The sequence below is a fragment of the Urocitellus parryii genome, chromosome 4 (assembly GCF_045843805.1).
Source record: "Urocitellus parryii isolate mUroPar1 chromosome 4, mUroPar1.hap1, whole genome shotgun sequence".
NCBI lineage: Eukaryota > Metazoa > Chordata > Mammalia > Rodentia > Sciuridae > Urocitellus > Urocitellus parryii.
Window position 1 is genome coordinate 207,916,363 of NC_135534.1, and position 27,571 is coordinate 207,943,933.

General features: G+C 42.9%; 1 protein-coding gene across 5 annotated transcripts in view; it reads right to left on the reverse strand.

Moving 5' to 3' along the window:
- Positions 1-27,571, reverse strand: part of Tsc1 (TSC complex subunit 1) — a 55,113-nt gene that overhangs the window by 5,279 nt on the left and 22,263 nt on the right. For all 5 annotated transcript variants that reach the window (XM_026395598.2, XM_026395599.2, XM_026395597.2 and 2 more), the window contains 20 exons: positions 27,241-27,427; positions 25,641-25,744; positions 24,329-24,481; positions 22,120-22,264; positions 20,703-20,857; positions 20,257-20,330; positions 13,177-13,352; positions 12,416-12,531; positions 11,979-12,090; positions 11,559-11,677; positions 9,682-9,751; positions 9,117-9,221; positions 8,273-8,831; positions 6,974-7,017; positions 6,200-6,366; positions 5,195-5,377; positions 4,261-4,371; positions 3,482-3,604; positions 596-783; positions 351-512 (listed from right to left, as the gene is read on the reverse strand). In XM_026395598.2, the coding sequence (XP_026251383.1) occupies positions 351-512; positions 596-783; positions 3,482-3,604; positions 4,261-4,371; positions 5,195-5,377; positions 6,200-6,366; positions 6,974-7,017; positions 8,273-8,831; positions 9,117-9,221; positions 9,682-9,751; positions 11,559-11,677; positions 11,979-12,090; positions 12,416-12,531; positions 13,177-13,352; positions 20,257-20,330; positions 20,703-20,857; positions 22,120-22,264; positions 24,329-24,481; positions 25,641-25,744; positions 27,241-27,346 (2,972 nt within the window). In that variant the 5' untranslated portion in view covers positions 27,347-27,427. The remainder of the gene's footprint in view (positions 1-350; positions 513-595; positions 784-3,481; positions 3,605-4,260; positions 4,372-5,194; positions 5,378-6,199; positions 6,367-6,973; positions 7,018-8,272; positions 8,832-9,116; positions 9,222-9,681; positions 9,752-11,558; positions 11,678-11,978; positions 12,091-12,415; positions 12,532-13,176; positions 13,353-20,256; positions 20,331-20,702; positions 20,858-22,119; positions 22,265-24,328; positions 24,482-25,640; positions 25,745-27,240; positions 27,428-27,571) is intronic.

Consider the following 27,571-nt stretch of genomic DNA (forward strand, 5'->3'; position numbering starts at 1 on the left):
GGAAAAAAGGAGTTGGTGACTGTGTCATCCACATTTGGGAGATGTGGAATTACTCCCACTGAATATGAACCCTGATGGCCTGCTGTCTTAAAACAGCAGACCCAAACAAGAGATCTCAAAGGGAAACCTAAGTCACAACCAGGGATTCTGGGTGGCAATCTGCAACACAAACGGCAGATAGGGACTCAAGCCAGGAAGGTGGGAGATCAATGGCACTGTGAGAAAAGGCAAGTCAGGGTGGCTCTCTGAGCCCTGTCCAACCAGCTGTAACTGCTACTGCCAATGCTCTGCAGCACTGCCTGCTAGAGGCAGCTTCATGGCAAGGCCAGGATACAATTCTTTCCTCCTACCTTTCTTCCGCTGCTTCAGCTGCTTCTGCCTTTTCCTCTTCAAGTTTTTTCAGGAGACCATCCTTTTCCAACCTGCCATACAAGTCTAAGATCTCCAACTCAAACACTCGGGTGATCTTTTTTTGAGCCTCATATCTGCTCTCTGCAGCCTCTAGCTGTCTTCTGAAAGACACAGACCCACCTGGAATATGGAAGACTCCCCTTAATAAGGAGCCACACTCGCCCTAACCCTTCCTATGAGGTACCTTGCCTGGGCCTTGACATCCTCCAAATATTTCTTCTGTTCCAGAAGAAGGTGGTCTTTCTTGGCCAAATGAGATTCCAGTTCCAAAATCCGTTTCTGGGAGGTATCAAGTCTCTGATTCTGCTGGAGAACGTGGCTTCTGTTTTTTTCTAGTTCCTTCCGATAGGCAGTTTTCATCATTTCCACTTCCTAAAAAAAGGGACTGGAGTTATAGAAAATGAACAAGTCTTATCCATTTTGAGAAGGTGCTTTAGTATACTAATAGAAATACAACCGAGTACAACTTTCTGAAAAGTAAGCTGGCTAGGATCAACTTAGCAACCCTTTCTTGAAATTTTTTCCTCAGGAAATCATTTGAACAAGAATACACATTTTATACAAAAATAATCACCACAGCTATTTTATAAGAGTAAGAAACTGGAAACATAGTAAACTCAGGGAAGTAAATGTCAGGAAGGCAGTTAAGCAAAATACATTTTGTATCTGTTTTTAGAAAGAGTACTGTATCAGGACAAAAATACCAATGCACACTATAAACCTCTGTGGTGAACAGTACCCCCAACCATGCAAAATACATGTTCAAACACACCAAGTGAAATATGCCAATATTCACAGTGTGATTTCAGGTGAGGAGCACACAGCCATTTACTTTCTTTTGTTTTTCTACCTTCCCACCCAGGCAAGCTGGAGAAGGCAACACCAGCAGGGCAATTCTGCTCACGTGGAGCAGCACAGCAAGCTGGGTCTCCTGACCACACTTCCTGATGATGCTGTGTGGGTGACCTGCCTGCAGCTATACCCCTGAGTTAGCTGCTCTGGCCCCAGGGAGAAAGCAGAAAAGATGCTTTCTAAAGCCTGTGTAACGTTTGTGTGTGTTTACTGTGACAGTGAAGAGTACACAAAACCTGTTTTAAACTAAGGGCAAGGACATAAATGCTCGTGAAGTCAGCCTCAGAGAAGTCCAGCAGGCCAACCTTCCAGGGTGCAGAGTGCAACAGACCAAAGCCCCAAAGCAGCTATCTTCCAGCCGCACTGAAGGGCACAGACCTTCAGCACAGGCTAGGGGAACACAGCTGACTTTTGTCAAAAACGATGGCACAGTCAGCCTTCTGCAACCATGCGTTCAACCAGACACAAACTGAAAATGTCAAAAAAAAAAAAAACAGAGTGTCTGTACTGAACACATATGGACTTTTTCTTGTCATTATCCCCTAAACAATTAGTTTGACAACTATTTATAGAGTATTTACACTATATCATATATTGTAAATGATCTAGAGATGATGTGCATGGGTTATACACAGACACCAAGCCTGAGTATCTGCAGGTTTTGGTCTCTATGGGGACCCTGGAACCAATCTCCCATGGATCCCAAGGAACAAATGTACTTATTTATGGATAATCATGAGATTTCTGATGAGTAAAGTCCATGCACGCTCACCTCAGTAGGCTTCAGCAGCCCGAGCAGCCATTCCCCACCTGACTCAGACAGCTGCCCTCTTCCTTCACTGCCCTGAATGGGAACAACCCCAGTCCCTGGCTCAGAGGCAAATCCTGGCCAGCTCAAGGCAATGCCAGGGCAGTATTGAGTGCATGACTCAATCCTGGCCAACAAGGGCAACAGGGAGTATGGTACAGGGTTTCTAAGAAAGATTTCTGAAAACACTATAGAAGAGACACTCTCCTCCTCAGAACATGGTGGTGTCTCCCCTGGACATCTGTGTCTGTGAAACCATGAGTGCAGCTAGTTAGAAGGCAAAGGTGATACGAAAGCCCAGCTATGCAGAAAGATGGAAAGAGCCAGGCTCCTGATGTGCCAGAATCGCCAACTTGGCCAACCTAGAACTTACCAGCCTGGAACTTCATGTCAAGTGGGCAATAAATTCCTTCTGGTAAACCAGATTAACTTGTTTTTGTGTGGTTTACAAGGGAAGGCATCCTGACTAGTACAATTTAGGATCATTATCCATTTTAGGAAATGCAATGGGTCCCAAAATGGTAGGTAGCTGCTCCAGGTCCCAAAGAGTCGAAGACTGCTGTGCCCATCTACACTCTTCTGGAGAGGCATCAAAAACATACTTTGGCCAGTTCTTTTAGAGGTTCTTTTAGGCCTGTTCCCCAAACTTTCTTCTCCCAAAGCCACTGTACCTCCAAAAGAAGTGATAGTTGGCTTCTAGAGAAAGTTTTACACTTAACATTCTTCCAGAGGGAGTCTAAATCTGAGGCTAAGAGGAGCTGAAATAAGGAAAAACTACTATGAAAATTACATGTCTCCAACTCAAGGCTACTCTGTACATGTGGTCAAAAAAGACTCTACAAAGCACAAGCCCAAGAAATACTAAAGAGGAGGCCCACATGTGATGGAGAAGCTGGTGACAGAAAGCATCTGAGCATTTGCTATTAAAATTCTATTCTCAACACATTCACCAACATCACCCGAGGCTATTTATAAAGTGACATAAAACTGCCTGGACGTCACTGTGGAGGCACTAATTAATATCAGATCATCCTGTTGCCTGCCTTGTTGCTAGGACTGAACCACCATCTCAGAAATCAAATTCAACATGAAAAGAAAAGATGGCATGCACATGGGTGCACACCAGTACACACCCACAGTCATGAGAGGTGTGTGCAACAGAACCATTTCTCACCCTCTTCTCTCTCCTTCTCTCTGCAAAGGAACAGGGGGAGAAGAGGACCACACCCTCACACCCTCCTCGGCAATTCCCTCAGGTGCTTTCACTTACAGTTACTCCATTTTAAAACCATCACAGGATGGCTGGGCAGTGCCACACTGCTAGGCCGGGGTGAGGAAGGGGAGAACTCTTAGGATGGATAGCTGCCTGGGTCCAAAGAGCTTTTCCAAGTAAAGTTTGGCTCCGCATACCTTGGTGGTGTCTGAGTGCTTGTTCTGCAGTTGTTCCAAGTACAGTTCGTTGACCTCCCCGAGCACCAACAGCTGCCTGTTCAAGAACTCCATCTGCTGCTGGACCGACTCGCTATTTGACAGCTAACCAAAACACATAAGCAAGCAAAGTAAAAAATATCTGACAACACAAACCAGCAACTGGATGGCACACAAGGGACCAGTTCCTGGCATCACGGTTGGTGGGGAGGAAGGCAGCCAAGGTCACCAAAATGGATGGAAACACACTTAAAAATTATGCTACGGAAAGGAGAAGAATCACAAACACATTACAGCAAAGTTGGTTGCCCACAGGATACCAGGAGCAGGCGGCCTGACACACGACCAGTAGGACAGGGCCAGTAGGTCTGTGGGACAAAGACCCTGGAAACTTGTCTGTTCTTGAGTGAACAATACACTGAGAGCTCACCAAATTCCCTAGTGTGGTTTACATTTAAGTAAAGAAAGTACTGAGAAAGGGTTCCACGTTTGTGGGGTAGCCCAGGGCTTAGTGGCTACTCTCTTTGAGATGCAGGGTTGTCCATGCCATGGAGGATACCCAGCAGCACCCGGCCTCTATACACTAACAGTAGCACAAAAAATGTGTCCAAACATTGCCAGATGTCCCCTGGAAGGTGGAGAGGGACAGAACTGCTCCTGGTCCAATGCCTGTCAAAGACTCTCAAGCAGTGAATCCGAGTCTGTCCCACCTGGAGGAAGAGGGCTGGCAGACAGTTTCACAGGTCTACCTTGTTCCTTACCTTCTGGGAGACCTGGCTGAGCAGCAGCTCAGTGTGGCACACCTTGTTGTTGGCCTTCTTCAGCTGCACGCGCAGTTCTGCAATCATGTTCCTGCAGTCCTCGAGCTTCGTCTGCACAAAGAGACCAGCCTGGAGTTACAGTGACACAGGCAGGCCAGGCAGAACCAGCTCCTTGGCTGGTCTCCTGGTTTTTGGCCATCAGCATTTGACTTAAGTTTTAAAAAAGTAAGTCACAGTTGATCTGAATAGGAAAAACAAAAAACCTTAGATTTGGCAGTTCCCAAACTGTGTGGCAAAGAGCCCTGGGGCTGCACAGCGAGCACACCACATGCTGCATCAATGGTTTCCTTTTTGAGGGAAACGCAGTGACATCTGTGGGACATTGTATGAAGTACTAACTAGCTGGAGGTGGTCAACACTGAGCCTCAGATGGTGCTATCCCCTACAGATGATGCCCTGTCTCTGCAAAGCTGGGCTTTTGGTGGTTGCTATAATAAAAAGCACCCTCAGAAACAACATGAAACAGGAAATGAGGTGTCACTGTCCCCTCAGATTCCAAGGTCCAGATGCTGCATGGTGCCAAGAAGCGGACATGACCTTTGTAATTAGTTATTTAAAACAGAAATTTACAACATTTTAAAATGCATGTATATTATTTTCAAAGAGCTCTTAAATCATTAGGCCATCAATACTCACTGAGTTGGTTAGCGCTACTTAATGAGTGGTCCTGACAAGTGTTTCTTTGGGCTAGAGGATCAGGACACTAAGGAAGGAACCTCTGCCCTCAGTAAGAGCTGCCTGATATGAAATCTACCTGTCATGACTCCAGAGAGCAAAGCATCCATCTCCATTAAGCTGAACCAGGTAACAACAATCAAGAAATACTTCCACCAACCTCTAGTTATGTTGACTCTGCTGGTGTTTCAGTTTATACCTGCAACTCCTGGCTCTGGTTGTAGAATTCTTCTCGGTCATGTTGCAGCTGTCTGATCTGACTGTGGAGCTGGGTTACCACGGTGTCACGCTGTTCCTGAAGCTGACTGTATCTGTCTTGTTCTTTCTGCAGACTCATCTTCCATATCTGGATGTCTTTCTCTTGTAACTTCAACTGATCTTTCTAGCAGAGATAAAAGATGTCATCATTTTAACTGCCGTCCAACCCGGGCAGCACTTCTCGAGTTTAACACAGGCTGCAAACATGCTCAACAGCTGTGCCTACTCTGGATCTGTAATAGCAGACTTAAGAGTCTGGGGGTCCACTACTGCCATACTTGGCTTTAGGTGAAGATTTTTCAAATTTCACATTAGCAAATGGATTGTAAGTTGCGTAAGAAATTTTTCCCAGGGATCTGCATCGACACAAACTTCCCACAAACAGGTCTGAACAACCAACAATGGCCTCAGACCTCTAATGCACAGTACTAAATTCACTAAAGTGCTGAACACTTACCTGGCACTTACACATGAGTGTGCCCAACACAAGGAAAGTGTTTACTGAAATTTCTTTTAACCATCACAACTTAAAAAAGTAGATGCAGCTACTATTATTTCTTAGTTATGGAATGCATACATGTAGCAAGGCTTCAAGAGGCCCAAGTACTTCTCTAAGGTGGTAACTGGCAGACTCAACCCTCAAAACTCCAGGTCTCACTGGCTTTACACCCACATCAGACAGCAGAAGGGGAATTGGTTTCACATCTGAAGAAATAATCATTTGACCCTTTATATTACCACAGCCAATTACCAACTACAAGCAAACACAAGAAGTCACTTGTCGCCATGAATTCTGAAAACTTGAGGGAATTCTGAGATCTAGCCATTCATGACTGAACCTCAGAGACTAAGGGACCTGGCCCCAGCCTTCCCAGTGACAGGGCTGGGACTGAGGACAACTTGGCGGCTGCTGGTGGCACCCCCAGCCCCAGCCCCGCCTTCTCACCATGGCAGCATTGTGTTCCTCCAGAGCGGCAGCTCTGATCACCTTGCGCAGCAGCCTCCTGTTGCGGAGAGCATGCTGCTGCCTCTTAAAGCGCTCGTAGAGTAACTGGTTGTGCAGTAATAGCAACTGGTCTCGGAGGGTGCGGATCTCATCTGAAGGAGGGGAACCTGGTTTTAAAGCAAAGGGAAGTGGCCTTTTACACCTGGCTCTATCAAGTCCCTCCAAGGTGGGTTAGCTCAGAAACAGGCTTCTCTCAAAGACAAAGCATTCTGCAGTGACCACCTGGTCCTCAGTAACAGCCACTCTTAGGAAAGAGGCAAAGTATTTTTCTACCTGTCCACCCTAGAAAGAAATGCAAAGGCTGTACTAGCTGGAGGGGCATCTTTGAGAGCTTTCTTTTCCCCACAAATGGGATCAGATCACATGAAGATGTTTCCACCTCCCTCTCTGCAGGGCGCTCCTTCCCTGCTATGCTCTCCCCTGGAGAACCCCACCACCACCACCACCGCCGCCACCATTTACTTCACTTGGACCTTCTTAGCAAAGCCTGGCCTGAGGCACTTTCTGCACTTCTATTCCCAAGGACATGGTATTTGCCACTTTTCAAAAGCAGGAAATACTGACTTGGGAACACTTGAGATTCTCTTTTGCCAAGCAGAGAGGCTGGCTGAAGCAGTACCAAGGGGAGATGGCTCCTAAAAGGCACCTCCTTCACAGGTGACAAGAAAGCAGGAACCAAGGGGGCTGGATGTCATGCTAAAGTAATAACTTTACCTCCAAAGTGGGTCCAATCGATAGACTTGCTGGGTAAGGACGACCTAGGAAGAAAGTTTTGGAATAACCAAGTTACTTATCTAACAGAAAAAACATATCTGGAATTTAACTGCAGCAAGGTTAGATCACTTCCTTGTGGTGAGAATCTACAAAGAAAGTCTTAAGCAGCAAGTCTGTATGGGGTTGGAGAGGGCTCAGCAGATGGAATGGGCAGGCAGCTGCTGGCAGTACCAGGTCTAAGGAGGGGAGCCCAACTCTGACTTGGCTCCTCTGCTCAGGTGTGGGGTCTACCTTAGGTCAGCTCTCCCAGGACGCTAGGCAGCAGAACCTGGAGGCTACTTTCATTCCTCTCCATGGAGATATATGTGAGTAATTTTCCTCTGAGAAGCTACCATTGCCCAAGTTCAAGAAAAAAGCAGGTCAGTTCTCTGAGCCTATTAACCAAATGTCATTTAGAGAGAAAGTTTAAGATTATAATCCTACTTGGAGCAGTGGCACATGCCTGTAATCCCAGAAGCTCGAGGCTGAGGCTGAGGCAGAAGGGATTTTGAGTTCAAAGACAGCCTCAGAAACTCAGGGAGCCCTAAGCAACTCAGTGAGACCCTGTCTCTAAATAAAATATAAAAAAGGGCTGAGGATGTGGCTCAATGGTTAAGCACCCCTGGGTTTAATTCCCAGCACCAAAAAAAAACTTAAAAAAATTTACAATTCCCATTGAATTCCCCTTTAGGATATTACCCAGAAGAAAGATAAAAAAATAACATTCCCCAAGAACCTGTTTAAAAATGGCAGAGGATTCTAACTCTGGACAGGTTATTCCCTTATCCCTTTCTCAGACATCCTCTGAGGCGGGTAATGGAAGGAAGACTGAGGCAGCCTTGCAGATTTCTTTCTAAGATCCCTGGTGTGCCTCTGGCGGGCAGGCAGCAGGCCATCTGAACTTGTATTTTCCCTATCTAATGAACTGTGCTACCCAAACAGAAAAAACAATAATCTGCAATTAGAGAGGGAAGAACTGCAACATATAGACCTACATTTTTTGAGATACCACAACCTCATTTTTAACCTCAAATTTTCAGACAGCAAATGTGAAAGTATTTGAGTATCCTCACAGAAGATTGGCACAATATGGCCCATATATAAAAACACTTGTGAGGTGGAGAAGGCACACCTGGAGAAGGCAAGAGCCTGGAAGATCTGGTGGACACAGCAGAGCAGCTGCCTCCAGTGGCAGGGAAGTGTGACTCCCCACTCCCTCGTGCTTCCCGTGTCTCTAACCTGCTGGCAGTTTCAACTTACTTGCTGAGCTCCTTGCCGTGTGCATCTGCTCCCTGCTGTATCAACCTATCCAGTACTTCCATTGGGGAGGTAGAGGGCACATAGTCTTCTTCAGGGTTTCCTTTTGCTTTCTTTAACAGCTCCTCGGTCTTTTTGCTGACAAAATGACAGGCAGTCTTTGGCAAGGCCACCTCAAAGAGATGATCATATGGGGGAGGCTGCCCACTTCCAAAGCCCACTCCCCTCCTAGGAGGAATTTTGCAAGGGCTGGGAGTGAGGATACTGGTCTCCAGAGAAGTCTGGCGCTCCCTGTCCCCAGCGGGGCTGGTGTTGGCACCACTGCGGGGCAGGTCTATGGGAGTAAAGGCTTGCTTTGGTGTGTCGGGCCCAAGCTTGTCCAGAGAGGAGTGTAAAGGCTCAGGGTTCATGCCAGATCCCTGAGTCCCAGAGGCTGCTGAATGTGTCTTCCGCTGAGAACCTGGTAGACTGTCTCGGTAGAAAGGAGAGTCAAAGCCCCCTCGAGGAACCATGGGCTCGGGTTCCACGGTAGCGATCTCAGAAAGTTCTTCAGATATTGCAGCTGAAGGAGGACAGGAAACAAGGGAAGCTCTGGTAAACACTCAACTGGGGCCAGTCCATGCAGTTCAGTGCCAGAGCCACCCAGAGGGGCTGCCTAGTACCACATAAAGGGGCATAAAAAGTGGCATGCATGGCTTTACTTAGCATAGGTCCTAGAATAAATCACCCACCTTTTACCCCAGAAGAAGAAAAACCAAACAAGCCAGTGAGTGTTGACTCTAGATCACCTTCTGTGGCAGAAGGAGGGCTGAGTTCCATCATCTCACAGCAATTCCACATACGTTACCTTCTTCCTTGTCTTTTTCAATACTGTCTTCCTCAGAGGCCAGATCACCTAAAAACCCTGGAAGATCACTTAGAGTAACAGAACCTTTGTTGCCAGGTAGTTCTTCTGAAAAGAACCAGAGAAAACTCCAGTCAACGATCCACACTAATCCCTGCAAGTGCAAAGCTGCCTGGACTACACCATAATATGACTGCAGACCTGAGGAGGCTGGGGGTGAGCCTCTCCTGGAGCTACCGAAGGCTGAGGTATTCTAAATCATCTAATTAAAGGTACCCAAAATAACCCCACAGAAAACACAACCCTCAGGTCTTAATGTCCCTGGGAACAGATTAAAACCATGCAGTGTGACCAGCTCAAAACCCTTAGTGGCATTTCAGGGCAATTGCTTAAATACTTTTTTGACTCTAACAGGGTGGCTTTTGGAATTCACTACTGTGTTATTCTCCAGCCTTCAGCGCTCTCTGCTGTTCCAGAATGTCAATGTTTCTACCTAACTTTGCTTTTAAACATGTATAAACCAATCCAAAGAAAGAAGCAAGGTCTATCATTACCCAGGGAATTTTACCTAATCCTCTGTCATTTGGAAGATGGTGCTGTCTGTGCAGACACGGCCTTGAAGAATCTGTTTTCTCCTCCTAAAAAAATCAGCATCATTTAATCATACAGGGAAAGCACACATGCTCCAGCACACTGAAGGGTGTTTAAGGTTTAGCCCAGTGGTTCTCAAACAGTTTGGTTTCAATCTATTTTTATATTCTTAAAAACACAGAATTCCAAGAGCTTCTGTTTACATTGTTAAATCTGCCAACTGTCACTGTATTAAATTGAAACTGAGAAATTTTTTAAAATGTTATTAACTTAAAAATAACTAATCTAGTTGGGTGTGGTAACACACACACATGTAATACCAGTAACACAGAAGGCCAAGAATGGAAGATCACAAGTTTAAGGCCAGCCTGGGCAACTTAGCAAGGCCTTAAGCAGCTGAGTAATTAAAATAAAAAACAGGACTGGGAACGTGGGTCAGTGGTTAAGCCCTTCTAGTTCAATCTCCAGTATTAAAAAACAAACACATCTATAACATATTGTTTGAAAAATAATGAAATTTCCCAAAACAGCAATAAATTTAGTAACAAGAGTAGAACTACTTTACATTTCTGCAATCTCTATTATCTAGCTTAATGAAAGACAGCTGGATTCTTATATCTACTTCTACATTAAATCTGCTGCAGAATATTATTTTTGGCTGAAGTACATGAAAAAAATCTGGTGCCCCATAGATATATAGTTGCAAACAATAAACACATATTACAGATCTGTCATATAGTTGTCAATAATCACCTTACTACACTAAAATCTGAAAAGTGTTAGTTTTTATAGTTACAATGTGAAATCTGAAGTTAGCTTTTCATACTGTGTCAAAATCTACTGGTCTACCTTGTATTCTGAAAGCACTTTTACCTATGTATGATTCTGCGACATCATAGGCTAGACACTTAGAAAACAAGTTATCGACTCTTCCAAGCGATAAAACACTTCATTGTATATATATTTTTTAAAATCTTTTTTAATCATTGATGGACCTTTATTTATGTGTACGTGGTGCTGAGAATCGAACCCAGTGCATCACGCATGCTAGGCAAGTGCACTACCCCTGAGCCACAACCCCAGCCCCTTATTGTATAATATTAAGGAATCAAAAACTTTAATGAAGCTTCCCAAGACTTTCTGATCTCATCACAAAAGTCTTGGGAAAGTCATGATGGCAGATATAGTTTCACAGATTAATTTTTCCCTTGAAAGTTAATTTTATCACTGGCAAACATAAATGTCAGTGGTTTTTCTTGAAGTGACAGACTTGGTTCATTGTTTAGGAAACTGCCTGCCAAATATTCAAGTCTGAATCAGCTTGTCAGTCACCCATTCTTTTAATAAAGCTCGTGCTCCACAGGAAAAGCTGCTTGGGCAGCTCCAACTGGAGCAACTGCCCAAGGGCCCAAAGCCACCAGTGTCCTCTGTGTGCCATAAACATGCTTTGTACATGTTTCCTATTTTGTTGCAAAGAATATTAAACGTGTATATTCTCAAGGTCCCAGATTTACTAAAATTAGTAACTTTTACTGCTTAATGTAGAATATTCATAAGTTTTTTATTTTTTTCTTTCCTGTTTTTAAACAATAATGCCTACTAGGCAGCTCGGAACCTGCTTCAATTTGTGCTATCGTACAAACGCACACAGCAGGGAGGGCAAAGAACAGCTAATATTAACACGAAAGCAGGCTGGACCCACTCAGTTCCTGAGAAGGGCTTCAGGATCCCAGGGCTCAGACCCACCACACTCTGGGTTGGAATTCTATCTGGCATAATTAGGCTTCACAAAACAAGGCTTACAACCGAGTCACTGTGTTTGGGCAGAGGGACAGAGGACAAGCTGGCACGCACCTTCCTGGGTTGTGTAGCTGTGGCCTGGGGGGGTGAAATGTGCACATAGTCATCTGAATGGCAGGGTAGGGCTGGAGGAGGAGAGGTTGCTGGGGTTCCCAGAGGAGTTCCTTTTCCACCTGCTCAGAGACAAGGGCAAAATACACGCCAACATTGAGTCCAACTATTAGAAAACTGGTTTTTTTCTTCTCAGCCTAACCAATGCTGCAAATGAAGCTACTACAGTTGACTTCCTAGGATCCAGATCTCTCTCTTTAATTTCACTTCACTTAATCTGAAAGCCCTAGAAGTTTGTGTTAATGTCAAAAAATTTACTATTGCAAAAAGCCCCCAAACTCACTATGAGATCTAAGAGAAAGCTCCTCTATCACAAAAGGCAAGCCCAAACCAACCAATCAAATACAAGAGAGACATACATACCAGTTGTACCAAAGACTTTACTGTAAGGGTGTGACAAATCAGGTGGGACATTTCCAGGAGACGTCGGAGGAGTGGTCATACCACAAATCATAGATGGGCTCCAAAGAGTAGCCTGGGAAGTAAACATGGCGGTCAGCAATGGTGAATGAACACTGTGTCCACCACAAGGCTTACAACCCATGTGTGGTTTAAATTTAACCTCACTGGGAAAAGCATCTTGTTAAAGCTCTATCAGGACACAAATTACATTTTGCATATTTAGACTCTGGGATGCCCAAATAGCAACAGTAACCTTCTCTGCTTATGTCAAGAGTCTTTATATGTGTCTCCAGAAATGTAGAGCATGACAACTTCCCAACTGCACACTAAATTCTGACCAAAATGATCAGCTTCACCAGAAGGCAGGGGAGAAACAGGCACACTGCTTGACACCATACTTGGGGTGGCTCAGGTAACAGCCGTGTCGACGGGGAACTCAGAGTCTGAGGTAGCTGCCCGGGCGTACTGAGCAACATCAGCCGAGAAGAGGAGCACGGGGTAGAAGTAGCACTCCCTAAAACCAAAGAAGAACACGGGGAGGAAGAGGCCTCAGGTCATTCCAATAAAATATGACAATCCTCTAGACCATCTGATCATACTCAACGCTCCATATCTGAAAATTCTGAGGGGCTTCCCCACATCCTTGGGGACAACGTAACAGCATTTAAAATATTCTTTAAATGCTCTATGGAAGTGCAAGTCCAGGGAGGTCTGATGCTTGGTTAGGATAACAAAGAGGCACTCTGGCTGGCAGCTTCAGTGGGTGCAGCCTACACATCAAGCCCAGGTGTTTAATGGGAATCCAGCTCTCAGCTGTCCAGACTCATTCATACTGTGTCAGAGCTGCAGCCCCTCAGGTCTCACCCCACGGGCCTGGAAAGTGAGAGATTCCTTATGTGGAACTCAGAACCAAGCACTTGAACTCTTTCTTTGTTAATGTTGAGGACACACCACCAAGTTTGTGGGAGTGCTATCAGGAAGAAGATCAAGGACTTGAAAGAGAAACCAATTAGAAAAAAATGGAAGTAAACTCTAATTTAAAACATTTGGGGAGAAGTTCCTAGGAAGTGAAGTGTTACTCTAAGAAAAGAACAAAAGATACATAAGGCTTTCCAGAGAGAAAGCTGCAAAGCAGGTAAGTCCTAACATCCCTTTTTACCATAGCTATTCTGTGTGTTAACATAAGGGCTGGTGGTGACATCAGCAGAGCGATGAGGGAAGTGAGCAGAGAGCTGGTGAGACACAGCATAGCCATCTTCATATGAGGCTTCCGTAGGGTCCAGAGAGATTTTGGCACACTCTATCACAACATCGTGAGTTTCTAATTTCTTCCACCTAAAAAACGTAATGAAAGTCAAAATAAAACAAATGGCATTCCATTCAATTACATCAAATACTTAAGAGGGCCAGCTCAGTGCCAGCCAGGGGATTATGGTTGGCAAAGGATGATGCAGAACCAGGCTGGCTCAAGTACAAAGCAGTGCAAGAACACCAAATTCTAGCTGTCCATCTTACAACCCATATCTTCCCTATTTAAAATGGTTACATAAAGTTAACAGAAGCTAATTTCAAAGAAAAATTTCATCAATAAAGACTAGGCACAGCCTCAAAATAATAAACCATGAAGAACAGTCACCAGGGGCAAAGGCAGCCAAGGCACAGGGAGAGCGGAAAAGCACAGGACAGCAGAGGCTGTCCTGGGGTCTCCCATAAGACTGGGGCCTCTTCTCACCCATCCCTGGGCCAGAAACACAGTATAGAGATACTCCCACAAGAGAGGGCATTTCAAGAACTGTCTGAGACTCCTGTTTATGGAGCCACAGTTTCACTTCTAGTACTTCATCCCACAGAAGCAGGCAGACACCAAGATGTACAGCTTTGTTCAACACAGCTTGAAAAAGGGAAATAAGCCAAAGGACAATCAAGGGAATATATTATAAAGCAGAAATGTTAGCATACCACCATGAAAAGCAGGCTTAACAGATGAGAGGTTGCCAGGGATGGGTAAGAGTACACAGGAGTTTCTGGGGCCATGGAAATGTACTTCATTGTCACTGACTTTTGTTAAAATGTAATTGATTAATTTTATTTTCTATAAATTATAAGCTATACTAAAGTTTAAGAATCAAGTCTTCAAATTTTAAATGACACAATGCTCAGAATATAATCTTAAATGAAAAAAAGGACACAAAGCTATTCAAAGACATGCCCCAAAACAGATCTGATAGCATTAAGTATTTGAACTTTAAAAACCAGAGGCTGGACTATACATCACTGATAGAACGCTTGCTTAGCATTCTCAAGGCCCTGGGTTCTATCCCTAGCAAAGTGCACACAAGAAAGAACTGGAGTTATGGATGATATTCATTTTTCTCTTTCAACTCTTCAGTGTTTGCCAGATGTTCTACAAGGGCCCTAATGATTAACAGAACATTTAAAATACAATACTGTTCAAGTATAAGTTTTCTTTCTTTTAGACAACATTGCTTTATAATTTAGAAAATCTATACCCAGCCAAGTTGCCTATCAGGGATGAGACACTTTTAGATGGGCAAGGACTCAAAATTTATGGCCCATGTAGCTCTCAGCTTGCTCTGGGAGCACGACAACATATCTTCTATGAAATCAAGGATAAAATCTAGGAGGAGGGGGACTCCAGGAAACTGGGGACCTGATTTACGGTCATGGTCGAGGCAAAAGTCTGGATAACAGCTGTTTCCAAGTACTTGGTAACTCTAACCGGTATTCTCATTTTATGTCCCAAAATTTACAGGAAGAAGCTAACAACACTAAGAGCGCTCTGTGGGCTCACGTGTACTCCACACTACGGTTGCAGAATGCTCCTTAAATCTTACAAGTTGAAAAGGTAGTATTAAACATAGATGAGAGTGTCCAGGACATAAGGAACCCAGGCCACTTCCCTACGCAACAGCAAGTTATTCCCCACCACAGGGCTGGATCTTCGGGCGCTCCTCGGGCTCTCACTGCCTGAACTCTGCTGTCATGGACTCCCTTTCATGAACCCTCAGCATGCCTGCAAGGTGATTAACTGAGAGAGTGAGTCAGGATGCATATGTACACATGAGAAGATTGATTTTGGAGAAGAAAATGAGAATCATAATAAAGAAGGAATACATTTAAATGTTTTATTTTAATTAAAGTGATATATCACTATATTTCCTTGATTCTAGAATGAACTTTTCATACTTTAATATCTCTGAAATTAAATGCTATAATTTGATCAGGTGTGTATTATTTGGCATTTTTTTTCTCAGATTTACCTAAAATATAAGTACATCATACATTCAATGACACCTTAGACTCAATGAAATGTAATAGTTTTAAAGAGTTGGTACAGTCCTAAAGTTTCCTCCCACACCACGCTGACAACCACTCTGGCTGCTGCTTCTAATTCATTAGTTGAACCATTCTCCCGTCTCCAAGCTCCTTAGAACATGCCCTTGGCTTCTCCTTTCTTGATTTATGAATTTTAGACCTCATCTATTAACTTCCTGTTACAGGTGAAGACTGAAGTCACTGCCATATCTCTCTTCCTTCCTTCCTTCCCAATGCTCTCAAAATAATTTTTTTTTCCAAAATTAATTTCAATAATTATTAAGACAATATAAATACTATTTGCAGCTCAGGCTAAGAGAACACTGTGATACATTTACTTTCTCATTTGGTTTGGCCTGGAGTTGAGTTTTTTCTATTTTTTTCCCCTCAGTTTTCTATTCCCCTCAGTTTTCTATAATGAATTCTATCTATGATGAATTTCTATCATGAACTTTTCCTAAATTTATTCAAGCTGCTCTGAAACAATCCCTAATGTAATTTTTTTCTTAATGAAATATAAATATCTATGAGGATTAGTTGGCCCCAGCAGAACTCCCTTTTGGAGGCCCTTCTCCCAGTCTGCAGGGTCACCATCCTCACCTATTGTGCAGCTGTCATCCTGACACTCGTCTTGACCATGCCCCCAAGTCAGGTCCTCAAGTTTCCTCAACTGTCCTCTTTCTTGATTTTACTCTCAGTTTGGTAGAAGACATTCTCCCGGGGCTGAATGAGGCTAAATGGGAGAAATTTAAGTCCCTGTGTCTTGCCTATCTAAAAATGTCTCATCCCTGATAGGGTATAGAATCCTAGATCAAAAAATCTTTTTCTCTTACTTTTGAAGGGTTTCAGAAGCTAACACCATTCTGATTTCTAATCTTACTTAAATGTTTTAGCCTTTTTCTTTCAGAAAAAAGGTTTATTATTAAGAAAGGTTTATTTCTGGCTTTTGTTTTGTTTTGTGTGTGGTGCTGGGGCCTGAACCAAGGGCCTCATAGATGTTAGATAAGTGTATACTCTAATATTTTGAAATTCCACTAACTTGAGATTGGTGGAATTGTTCTGTATTAAAGGGGCTGTGCACAAAGTAAGCCCCTTCAATCTGGAAGCTCGTGTCCTTCAATTCTTAGGAATGTTTCTACATTATTATTTCTATTACAATTTCTTCTTCTACCAAGTTTTCTCCTCTCTTTTTAATTCTTATTATTGATACTGGCCTGCACTCACCATTCTAACTTTCTTTCAGAGATACACCTATTTCTACTCTTTGGCTCAGCTTTCTGAGATATTCTCAACTTCATCTTTTAATTCTTTTATTGAAGTATTACTTTGGCCATCCTTCTAATTTTTTTTTTCATTTTTTTTTTTTTAAGTTGTATAGAGACACAAGGCCTTCACTTTATTTATTTTTAGGTGGTGCTGAGGATCGAACCCAGTGCCTCATGCAAGGCTGGTGCTTTACCACTGGCTACAGCCCCAGCCCATCCTTTTTCATTTTTAAGGCTCTTTCTTTGGTTTCAAAATAGTGTTTTTCCGCAGCACCCTAGTATTTACGATGTCTGTACACAAATACTCTCTCTGAAGTTACAGAGGACACCCTGTCTGCTCCCTGTGTCACCAGTACTTCCAGCTCTTCTTTCTGTGTTGGTCTGTCTTCCCATAGAACCTTTCTTCCAAAGTCAGATGGCCTGCGGGACCTGTCGAGCAAGGCGCTCTGAGCTGGCTAAAGAAGCCTCCAAGTTAACTGACTTGGCTGACTGATGTTTGCCTTCCAAGTTAACATGGCTGACTGATGTAGGACCTTCCAAAGCCCACTGTCTAGAGTAAAGATTATTTATTTTCAAATATACACCCACAGGGAAGTAGATGGGGGAAGGGAGAAAGCACCACAGTGTCTGAACAAGAGCAGAAGGCAAGTGGCAACTGGTAGCAAATCTAAGGAAGCAGGTGCTAAGCTACCAATGCTTTGAAGATACAGTTAGTTGACTTACACTGTGAAACTCTAAGATACCGAACAACTTATGGCACCAAGACTTAATGAGTGGCAAGCAGATGAGGACCCTAGGCATCCACAGTTGGAGCCACTAGAGGAGCACCAAGCATCCTAAAGTCCCTTCCCAATTCTACACTCAAAAGCAATGGCTCTTTTCTCACCAGAAATCTGGATTATTCTCTGGATGGAATAAAATAAGGAGTTTCTGGGTGAAGTATTATAGAGAAGTTGAGGGCATGATCACATTCCAGACACGTGGACCAAGTGAGCTCACACATCCTGAATGCCCAGGCCAATCAAGTCCTCCACACCAACAGCTTCCCTCAGTGGTGGCCAGACTCTATGAGCCCAGCGATCAGAAGACTCTTCTAAAAATCTGAGCAGCTTAAGGAAAACAACAGTACTGCTGTCAAAATCTCTGCCAGGTGCTCAGATCATCACAAAACAAAGTGCAAGGTCAACGAGTTCCATTCCATGAGCACAGCTTTTTTAAGTGTTCCTATCCAAAGATAAGCAGATCACCAAATCCTTGCAGAAAACCTCCAAGATTTAAAAAGAACAAAACAAAGCAAAAAAGAAAGCAGCTTAGAAGACTATGCAGAGAACAGACTATTCAGGGAAAACAAAACAAAAATACTGTCAACATTCTTGAAGGCAAGAGATTGCATCTATGAAACAAACGTAGGCTACTATAAAAAGAAGCCCTCTGAGAACTAAAAAGAACTCTTAGTACAAAAGTGGTGGTAGAAATGCCGGCTGTAAGAGTAGGACTGCAAGCCAAACACAGGAAATCAACAGGAAGTGGAATAAAAAGACAGAAAAGAAAAAAAAAGAAAAGAAAAACAGAGCAACACTCCAAGAGGTTCTGATCTCCACAGCAGCAGTTTTAGAAGGAAAGACAATCAGGGAAAGGAAACCAAACACAAAGTTTCCTAGAGCTTAAAGAGCTTCTGGGTTGGACAATGAGAATAGAATTTCACCAACGTGCATCATAGAAAAACTTCCACACACTGTGCCAAAAAGCCAGTGATCTCCTAGCTCCTAGAAGAAAAACAGCATGCACAGAGCACTGAAGTGAAATGTCTTTGGATTTCCATAGCAAGCTTGGCAGCAGGAGGGCAATGGTACTGCCTCCAACCATTGAAGGAGACCAATTCTGGCCCGGGTGTCTCCACCAAGTCAAACGATGGCATCCTTCCTCAAATGCCACCAGAGAATACTTTCCATCGGAATCCAAGGAAACCAAGAAAGAAGCCATGGATGTGCTGCTCTGGAGAATGGCAAGGCCAAGCCCTAGGAAAACAGGCTGATAGCTGGGCACCAGGCACAGGGGACAACCAGCTCGGTTCAGAACAAACCGCCAAGAGATGGGCACACTATAGGCCATCACCAAGGCCCTTTGTTTTTTGCAGTGTTGGGGATCCCACTTGGGGTCTCACTGCATGCTAAGGAAGCACTCTACCACTGAGACACATCCTCAGTCCTCACCACGGTTCTCACTGCCCTGCACTACCCTTTTAGCCAAGAGACACAACCAGGTGACCTTGGCCTAGATAACTGGTCTTCTAATAGTTCAGAGGCTGTTGAAGTTCCACTCTCTCTCCTCTGCCATATCAGCAAAGGACATTCACTTTACCCCATAGATGGATCCTGCTTTGAACTACTTCCGAGAGTTGAAAGTAGACACCTTCCTTCGCCTTGTTTTAGCAGCATGTCTAACAGCCAGCACCCACTGAAGGCCTGGATAGATGCTCTGAGGCAGCTCTTAGCTTCCCAGGCCTCACTTGTGGTCTGTGACCTTGTGGCAATGATGTCCCTGAAGGCACTGCTATTCTTCCAAGGATGGTGAAGCCAGACCAATACTCAGACACTGCTCCTGCCCTTGTCCCTGGGGACCTGCCCCTGATAGAGACAAGACTTCCTTAGCTAGGATTGGTTTCCTAATCAGCTTTACAGAACAAAACAATATATGCAGAACTATAAAGACAAATAAATGTGAGAATAACTAACATAAAAGCAAGAGTAGTAAGGTCAACAAGGAACAGGGAGGAAGAGAGTCTCATGATAGGCTCCTAACATATTGGAAAAGTTCTATTTTTAAAGCTGGGTACTGGCTACCTGTATATGTCTGTTATTATTAAATTTTGCATATACATTTTCTGTACTTCTCTACATATAACGTACCACTCAGTAAGTTGTTTTAAGCTGATAGGGTGTGACAGAGGCAGGGTTGGTTGAGAGGTGATACCTGCTATAGGAGGATCAGAAAACAAGCCATGTTTCTCATCTCAGTAAGACACCCCAAAGTCCATATCTGTGGCTCAGTTTCCCCAACAGGGGAGCATAAGCCAGGCTGCCAGCAAGGAGCTTTTTCAGCTCAGCACACCACATTTCCTTCATTTCCCTCATTTTCAGTCTTAACCGAGCTCCACTTGCACCAGGCCTGGTATCCTCAAATCAGGAGCTTTTGTAGGTAGTTCAGTACCTACAGAGAACAAACCTGGCCACTCCTACAGGGCCCCACAGAGGGTGGAAGACAGCTGGTTAAGCCAGATGGAAAAAGGTCTCAGGAAGGCTCAACGTGTGAAATATAGCCATTCTCAACCCACGTGCTCTCAGCCACCTGCCCTACACAGTCACCAGCACCACCAAGAGCTAAGCTTTCCAGGAGTCCTGGGGACAGGCACCAGCACTGCAACCTCCCCTACTCTGCTAGTGGAATTACTTACTTTCTGTGAGGAATATGCTTTAAACTCATATAAAGTTCCAGCTGTATAAAGTTCTTCCAATCAATTGATAGAATGATGCTGTGAGTCAAACGTCTGTATTCTTCAATAATACCTCCATGGGACATCTCTTAGAATAGAAGCAATCTCAAGAGATTTTTAAACATTCTGTCACTAGTTTCTATACCTTCGAGGGTCCAGTTCATGGTCCTTGGATCCAGTCACTAATTCTGGGTGAATTCGCACATGCTCCATCATTGGCTAAAAAAATGGGGTATACAAATTATAGGAGTGAATTTTTGTAGCATGTCCACACAACGGAATATTCTTTGACAATAAAATGGAATGAAATGCTGATACATGTTACAATATTGATGAGTCTTCATACATGTTAAGTAACAGAAGCCAGGCACAGAGGTGCACACATTATATAATTTCATTTCTATGACATGTCCAGAATAGAAAGTCTTCATCATAAAGATGGAAAATTAGTGGCTTCTAAGGGATGGGGAGGGGGTTTTGGAGGAAGGCTAAATTTCTTTTCAAAACTTCTACCATTTATACAGAAGTTACAAATGTAGCCCATTCTGAATAATGCACTCAGTATCAAATAAATGAACAGTATTAACTTACCTTGACCACTTCTTCAAAAGTCTCCAAGTTTTCCTTCATACTGTAGTGTGAACGCAGAAAGGAGACAAAGTTGCAAGGGTACATTCCATAAAGACGATGAAAAAGGGCATAAACACTGGCATGGAGATGGACAAGGTAGATTTCTGTCACGTGGCCTAAGAAGGAAATCAACAAGATTGACACAAGACTGACACATGCAAAACAGACAGGCATGCTTCCTCCCACCTTGCTCCAAGAACATGTCACAATGTTTTCCTCAAATGCAGACCTGAACACAGACACCCCGCTTTCAAATCCATCAATGGCTCTGTGCATACAGCCTCGTGATAAACTCCAATCTACTCAGTGTGACCCAGGAAGACTCTCACTGACCTAATCTCTGCCCTCTGCTCCAGCCATCCCCCAAAACACTCTCACAAGGCTGAACTACCTTCATAATGATCCTCAACCTCCCTGTAATTTATAATTACACTCTCCACTGCTCGGGTCAGCACATGTTTCTTGAGGAAAGGACTATCCTACTCACCTCTCTATCCCCAGTGTCTTGGACTGTGCTTGGCACGTAATAAACATTCAAGTGTTTGTGGAACAAACATATGAGAACCTTTTGAAATCAGGATGTAGGCTTAGCAGATTTATAACTAAAGAGTGAAAAAGAAAAAAAACTATTATCCAGAAATTAGCTTAAACTGTTCGGTGTGGGAGAAACTGACTGAAACCCCAGCTCCTCCACAGCAATGGACAAACTGCACTCTCCCAGCAAAGATCCTACTAGACACGCTGGCATTGCCTGTGCCTATGCCTGCTGCTCAATCCTGTCTAGAAGGACAAAGCACTCGCTCACAAAATGACTCTGACGCTGGGATTACAAACAATATGAAGTTTCACAGGCTCACAGCTCCTCGATCAGTTTGGTAGAGCTGTGCTACTGCCAATGTGGGGAAAAAGAAAACCAAAGCATTTGAAACTCCAATACTACTTAGGGCCTGTTGCTTCTTCCCCTTCCCTCTCTCTATATATACACAAGGAATAGGCTCTCAGAACCAAAGTCTGTGTGTTGGTACAAAAATAGCAGAGTAAGACAAAAATTGTCCCACAAGCTAGGCTGTATCTGCAACCACAGAGATGGATGGTGTGTTTCCATGTAACTGAGAAATCAGGAAGTCTGACATTCTGCCACTGTTTCTCTGACAACTAATCTTTCCAAGCCAAAAATGAAAGGAAGGCATCTCACCAGCCATGCCTCTCACATGTGCCTGTAGACGACAGACCCAGGTATTTCCTCATCTGTCCAGTGGACACCACTCACTTCAGCCATAAAATTTCACACATCTTTCCCTCACAGCACATGACCTGTTGATCAGCAGGAAAGCAGCATTCACCTGGTAGAGCCTGACAGGGATATAGAGCTCTGTACCTGGTTTCTTCAGGCACCATGACGAAAGACGGCCAAAAATGTCAAAGAAATCAAGAAGGTGCTGCTTCCCTGATTGTGGAATCATTGGCAGCATGGTGATCAACACCAAGACGCCTGTTGTGAGGACGACGACATCAGTGTCCATCTACAGAGGAAAAAGACAACACCTGTCAGGTACAGTGCACACTCAGCACCATGTTGTGTGAAGAGGTTCTCAATACCAAGGGTCAAAAATCAGACGTTCCTCACACACTCATTTCCAAACCCTAAAGATCAAGTACTGAGCCTTAGCTATACTGTGATAAATCTGGGAGGACCATTCCCAATACCCCACACTTCCTCATCCAGAAGATGAGCACCCTACTTGCAGCACCTGGATGGAAGTACGAGAAGGCATGTTTTAACAGAACACAGCAATATTGCTCTGTTTTCATCCATTCAACCAAACTCTAAGATGATTTTGTCAGGTTAAGCTAATTTAAAAAAACACTACACACTGGCAAGTAATTTGCTGAGGTTTTTTTTTGTTTGTTTTTGTTTTTTTGAGTGGGTGGCAGTACTGGGGATGGAACACAGGGCCTCATGTATGATATGCTACTACTGAGTCCAAACCCCCAGCCCAATTCACTGTTGTTGTTGTTGTTGTTTTAAGAACTATTACAGAAGTATAATTGAAGAAATCAGAATAGCACTAAGAAGTCAACTTAATGGCTCACCTTCATAGCAGTATTTAGAGACCCACAAACAAATCTCTGACCATGCTTTTGGTTTAAGGATCAAGTCAAATAACTTCAGGCTGAGTACACTTAATACCCAATGGATAATAAATCAGCTCAGATTTGCTACAGCAGCTCACCTGACCCATAATTAAATCATGGATGTTTGCTGAGTAACTGAAATTAAGGTTTATAAAATAAGACATTAATCAAGAGAATGCCATGAGGGCTAAGACATCTATTATTCCTATTAGAAAAGGAATCTACAATGCTAGAAATAAAGTTTTAAATATATTTAATTTTTACATTAAGCACCAAGGCTTCTGTTGTAGCAGATATCCAATAGAAAGAATATATGGTAGAGGAGAAACACATGAGAATATAATGAGAAAACATAATGAGTTCCAGCAAAAAGAACTAACCCTAATTCATTTACATAACATTCTAACTGAAGACCTAGATAAAAGATCTTGATTAATACTCAAGGCTTGCCTTTCTGGAAAAGATAAATGTTTTGCAATCTGAACTAAATGTTGTGCCTCAAAACTGGATTAATTTCTCATCAATCCATTTGCTCAAAGAATACAAAGCTATTAAAACTGATTGAGAGCTGGGGATATAGCTCAATTAATTGGCAGAGTGTTTGCCTAGCATGTACAAAACCCTGGGTTCAATACCCAGCAGTACCATAAATAAATAAATAAATACATACATAAACAACTGCCCTTGCTTTTTCTTACCCCAAATAGAAGACCCTGCCAATGTGACTCTTTGGGTCCCATTCTCTAGGGATAATAAAATAGACACAAAAATCAACATTCATGGTGCTATATCCAAAGAACACAAAGGTACTGCATCCCGGAACAACACTACTGGGCACACCATGTCTCTGTGAGGCACCGTCAGACAATGTTAACCACAAATTTTTATTTTACAGTTAAGAAACAAGTCTAAGAACTAAACAAATTAAGACGATAGCAAGTATTTCAGCAAGCCACTGTTAAAACTAAAATCATAAAATCTAAATACGTTTTTGGCTCTTAATGAAGAAAAATGTTCTTCATTTAGTGCAAAAAAAATATGCCACTCTGTAGGACTTATATTAACAAAATCTTAATTGTGGCTGCTATCAAAACATGCCTCTCTAAAATTAAAAGGAACTTTAAGCCATTTTCTATCAGCAAAAGGGGATTTGCAGCCTGTTTTTAACTGAGGGAGGCTAGATAATGCTGAGATCAAGAAGTATGCAGTAACATAATACTAGCACCATCTGAATGAAACTTTACTTCACTACTTAGACAAAAGGTATTCAATGTTCGCAGTGATGTAGTTGAGAATTACCAAGTACAAACCCTGCTAAAAGAAAAAACCAAGAAATCCTACAAGTTTTTAAATCCTGAAATTAACATCAAGCTTGCTTGTGTGAAGTCAGTCACCATTTCAGAGACAGTATCTATAATGTCATCTCATTTAAATCCTTACCAACACCCTACCTTGAGACATTTCAGTAAAGAAGGCAAAAGAGGTGCTTGAGAAAGTTTATGCTTCCAAGATGGCTGTAGTCGCACAACATGCCCCAGCAACGACAGGATGGATAAACGGGTGGCAGCTTTGCCCACGTACTCATTAATTTTGTCCAAGAGGTGCTGAAAAGAACAAAGGACATCCTCACATAAACAAATGAAGTTAACCCAAACACAGGCAGTAACGATGGACTCCACTCCCTCAAGTCTTTCCTCTGGTGTAAACTGGTAAAGAGATCAAATCCAAGATTTACAAAACCATGTCAGGAGGAAAAAAAAAAAAAAAAACGCGAGAAAGAAAGAAAAAAGTTGTGTTTGGCCTGTGAGAGAACAGTCAGTTTGCATACTCCTCAGTGACCCTTCAGTGAGAAAGGATCCCCACAATACAGAGCTGTAAGGGGTCGGTGGTTCCTCTGCAGTCTCTTGCTCCACTCTTGTAAGAACCACTGACCCAGGCTGCAGCCACGAAGGATTTGGCAGGATGCAACTGCTGCAACATCCCGCACACATACTTTGGCCCTAAACATAAGTCAGACATTAGGGAAAGTTACCACACAGCTCAGGGTAAAGAAAAAAAAAAATGTATTGTAAAAGGCACACATTGGCAAGGTCCTCAAATTCCAGAGCAGTCATTCTCACACACGAACTCAAGACTTACCAAAGTCTGCAATTACAATGCTTTGTTAGCTATTTAACACAAACAAAAATAAAAGCAAAAGGCAAACACAATGAAGCCCTCCAAGAGCCTGGTGCTAGAAAGCAGGATTCATTAATCAGCCATATCAATTACCTGCACCTAGGGATTTTCCCATATTGATAAAAGCCTAAAAATTCTACTCAAAGCATGGGCTTACAGATGAACCCCCTACAGGCCAAGAGATCACTATGCAGTACTGTACCAGAATTGTGATTTTTTTTAACCCATTATGTACCCTTGCTCCTCAATTTTATAGGCGTATATCCAATATACATATATGTATGTGTGTGTATGTGTATGTATGTGTGTGTGTATGTGTGTGTATTCCTATATAAAAGATGCTGGAATATCCAGGGTTAAATAAAAAAGATCTTTAAAAAACTCTGAAATAGATTTTATTCTGCAAACTTCTCAGGAAGCAAAATTATTTTTCTTTATAGTCATAACCTGGGAATAATGTCCCTCGTGGCATACAGAAGTTGCAGGAAGCAGCTCTGGACACACTGTGGCATGGATTTGCATAGAAGCTGTTACATGACTCTTCAAGACACATGCAATGCCCTCCTTCCACATTTCGGCAGTTACCTTATCATGTGGCTCTTGCAAGGTAGTCAGGATGTGCAACGCTGGCTGAGAACTGGTTTCCAGGTAATAGTCCACCAAGGTGTTTACAAGCATGGGACCACGGTCTAAATACAGAAAGGGGTAATTTATAACACTTACTTCCTTTAACATTATAATTTATTTCAATGCTGGCTGGTATAAAATCCAGGTGTTTCTTTATATGCTACTCAGAGTTCCATGAAGCATTGTATTTGGGCCTCCCTAAATTCATTAGAGTTTAACAATAAGGTAATTGTTAAATATCCAAAAGCATTATGAAATGCTATCATTTACTTTTTATTATTTTTTTAATCACAAAAGTCTGTGACTATTGGTAAAATTAGGACTGTATAAAATACGTAAAAAATAAACATATTAAAAAGTATGCAAAGTTAAAGTGAAAGTCCCCTCACCACCCACCCTACCCAACTCTTTACATGAATACCCTTAAGTTCAACTTCCCCGCTTGTATCTTCACTCACATATCCACACAGACATGTTTGTGTATCTGTTTTCTTCCCCTTAACAACGTATCACAGTTACCTTTCTGTGATGGCACCCATGGACTGCCTATCTCATCTTTTGACTGAGTTCCCATTGCTCCATTGCACAATAATTAATTTAACCCTTCGTCTACCGAAGGATACTTGGGCTCTCCAATTTTTCACCATATTTCACTCAAGGCAATAATGCAGATTCTTGGAGATGGGCCAAATGGTATGTTTTCAATTTGACTGATATATACTACAAAAAGGCTAACAAGCCAGGCACCGTGGCACATGCTTGTAATCCCAGAGGTTTGGGAGGCTGAAGCAGGAGGATCTCGAGTTCAAAGCCAGCCTCAGCAAAAAGGAAGCACTAAGCAACTCAGTGAGACCCTGTCTCTCAATAAAATACAATAGGGCTGAGGATGTGGCTCAGTGGTAGAATTCAATCTCCAGTACCCACCCCCACAAAAAAGGCTAAACAATTTATATTCCTATTATAACAGTGCCCATTTCTCAAATCAATGTTAAACTTTTGTCAACCTGGTAAGCAAAAAAGGGTTCTGTTTACATTTTTTAACTGTCTGATTAAAGAGAGATTGAACACTTATTAAAAACTACACATGAGGGGCTGGGGTTGTGGCTCAGCAGAAGAGCACTTGCCTAGCACATGTGGGGCCCTGGGTTCAATTCTCAGCACCACATAGAAATAAAATAAAGGTATTATGTCCAACTACAATTAACACAAAATATTAAAAAGAAAAATAAAATTACACACATGATTTACTCTGCCTAGATTTTGCTTTTAAATTCTCAGGGTAGAGGAAGTTAGAGGGAGGTAAGATGAAATAAAAATGGCAAAAAATGTGAAGCTGTGTTCATGAAATTCACCGTACTGTGCGCACTTCTTTGTGTGTCTATCTATCTGAGTGTTTCTGTAACTAAAAGTTTAAAGCACTTACCGCATGAACTAACCAACGTATGCCCTCTTCTGGTGGTTCTAAGAACACCCTTAAAAGGCTGAAAACTTCTATTTGTCAGCCAGACTCATCTTTTCTTGTGAGCAGACAAATTAAAAATTATGTTCCCTGGCTTACCAGAATTGAGGTTCTCTTTAAAGACAGCTGTCACATCATCACGTATGCCCAGGGTAGGGGAATCCAGCATGGAAAGCAGCTCCCCAACGTTTGCTGGCTGGGCCATTCTCTCACTTGACTGTGTTGTGCTGGCTCCAGGATGTGCATTAAAGGCTTGGACGGCTCTTCATTTAGGGCTGCTACCAGACTGCATGAAAAAAGAAGATGGATGGTGTGACAAATGTCCCCATTTTCCTCACAACAAACCACCTGCAAGACAAATCAGCACATGGGTTCAATGTAGTGAAAAGTTTGGCCAGAACTCTGAATCACTCTGCCTTTGACAGATGTA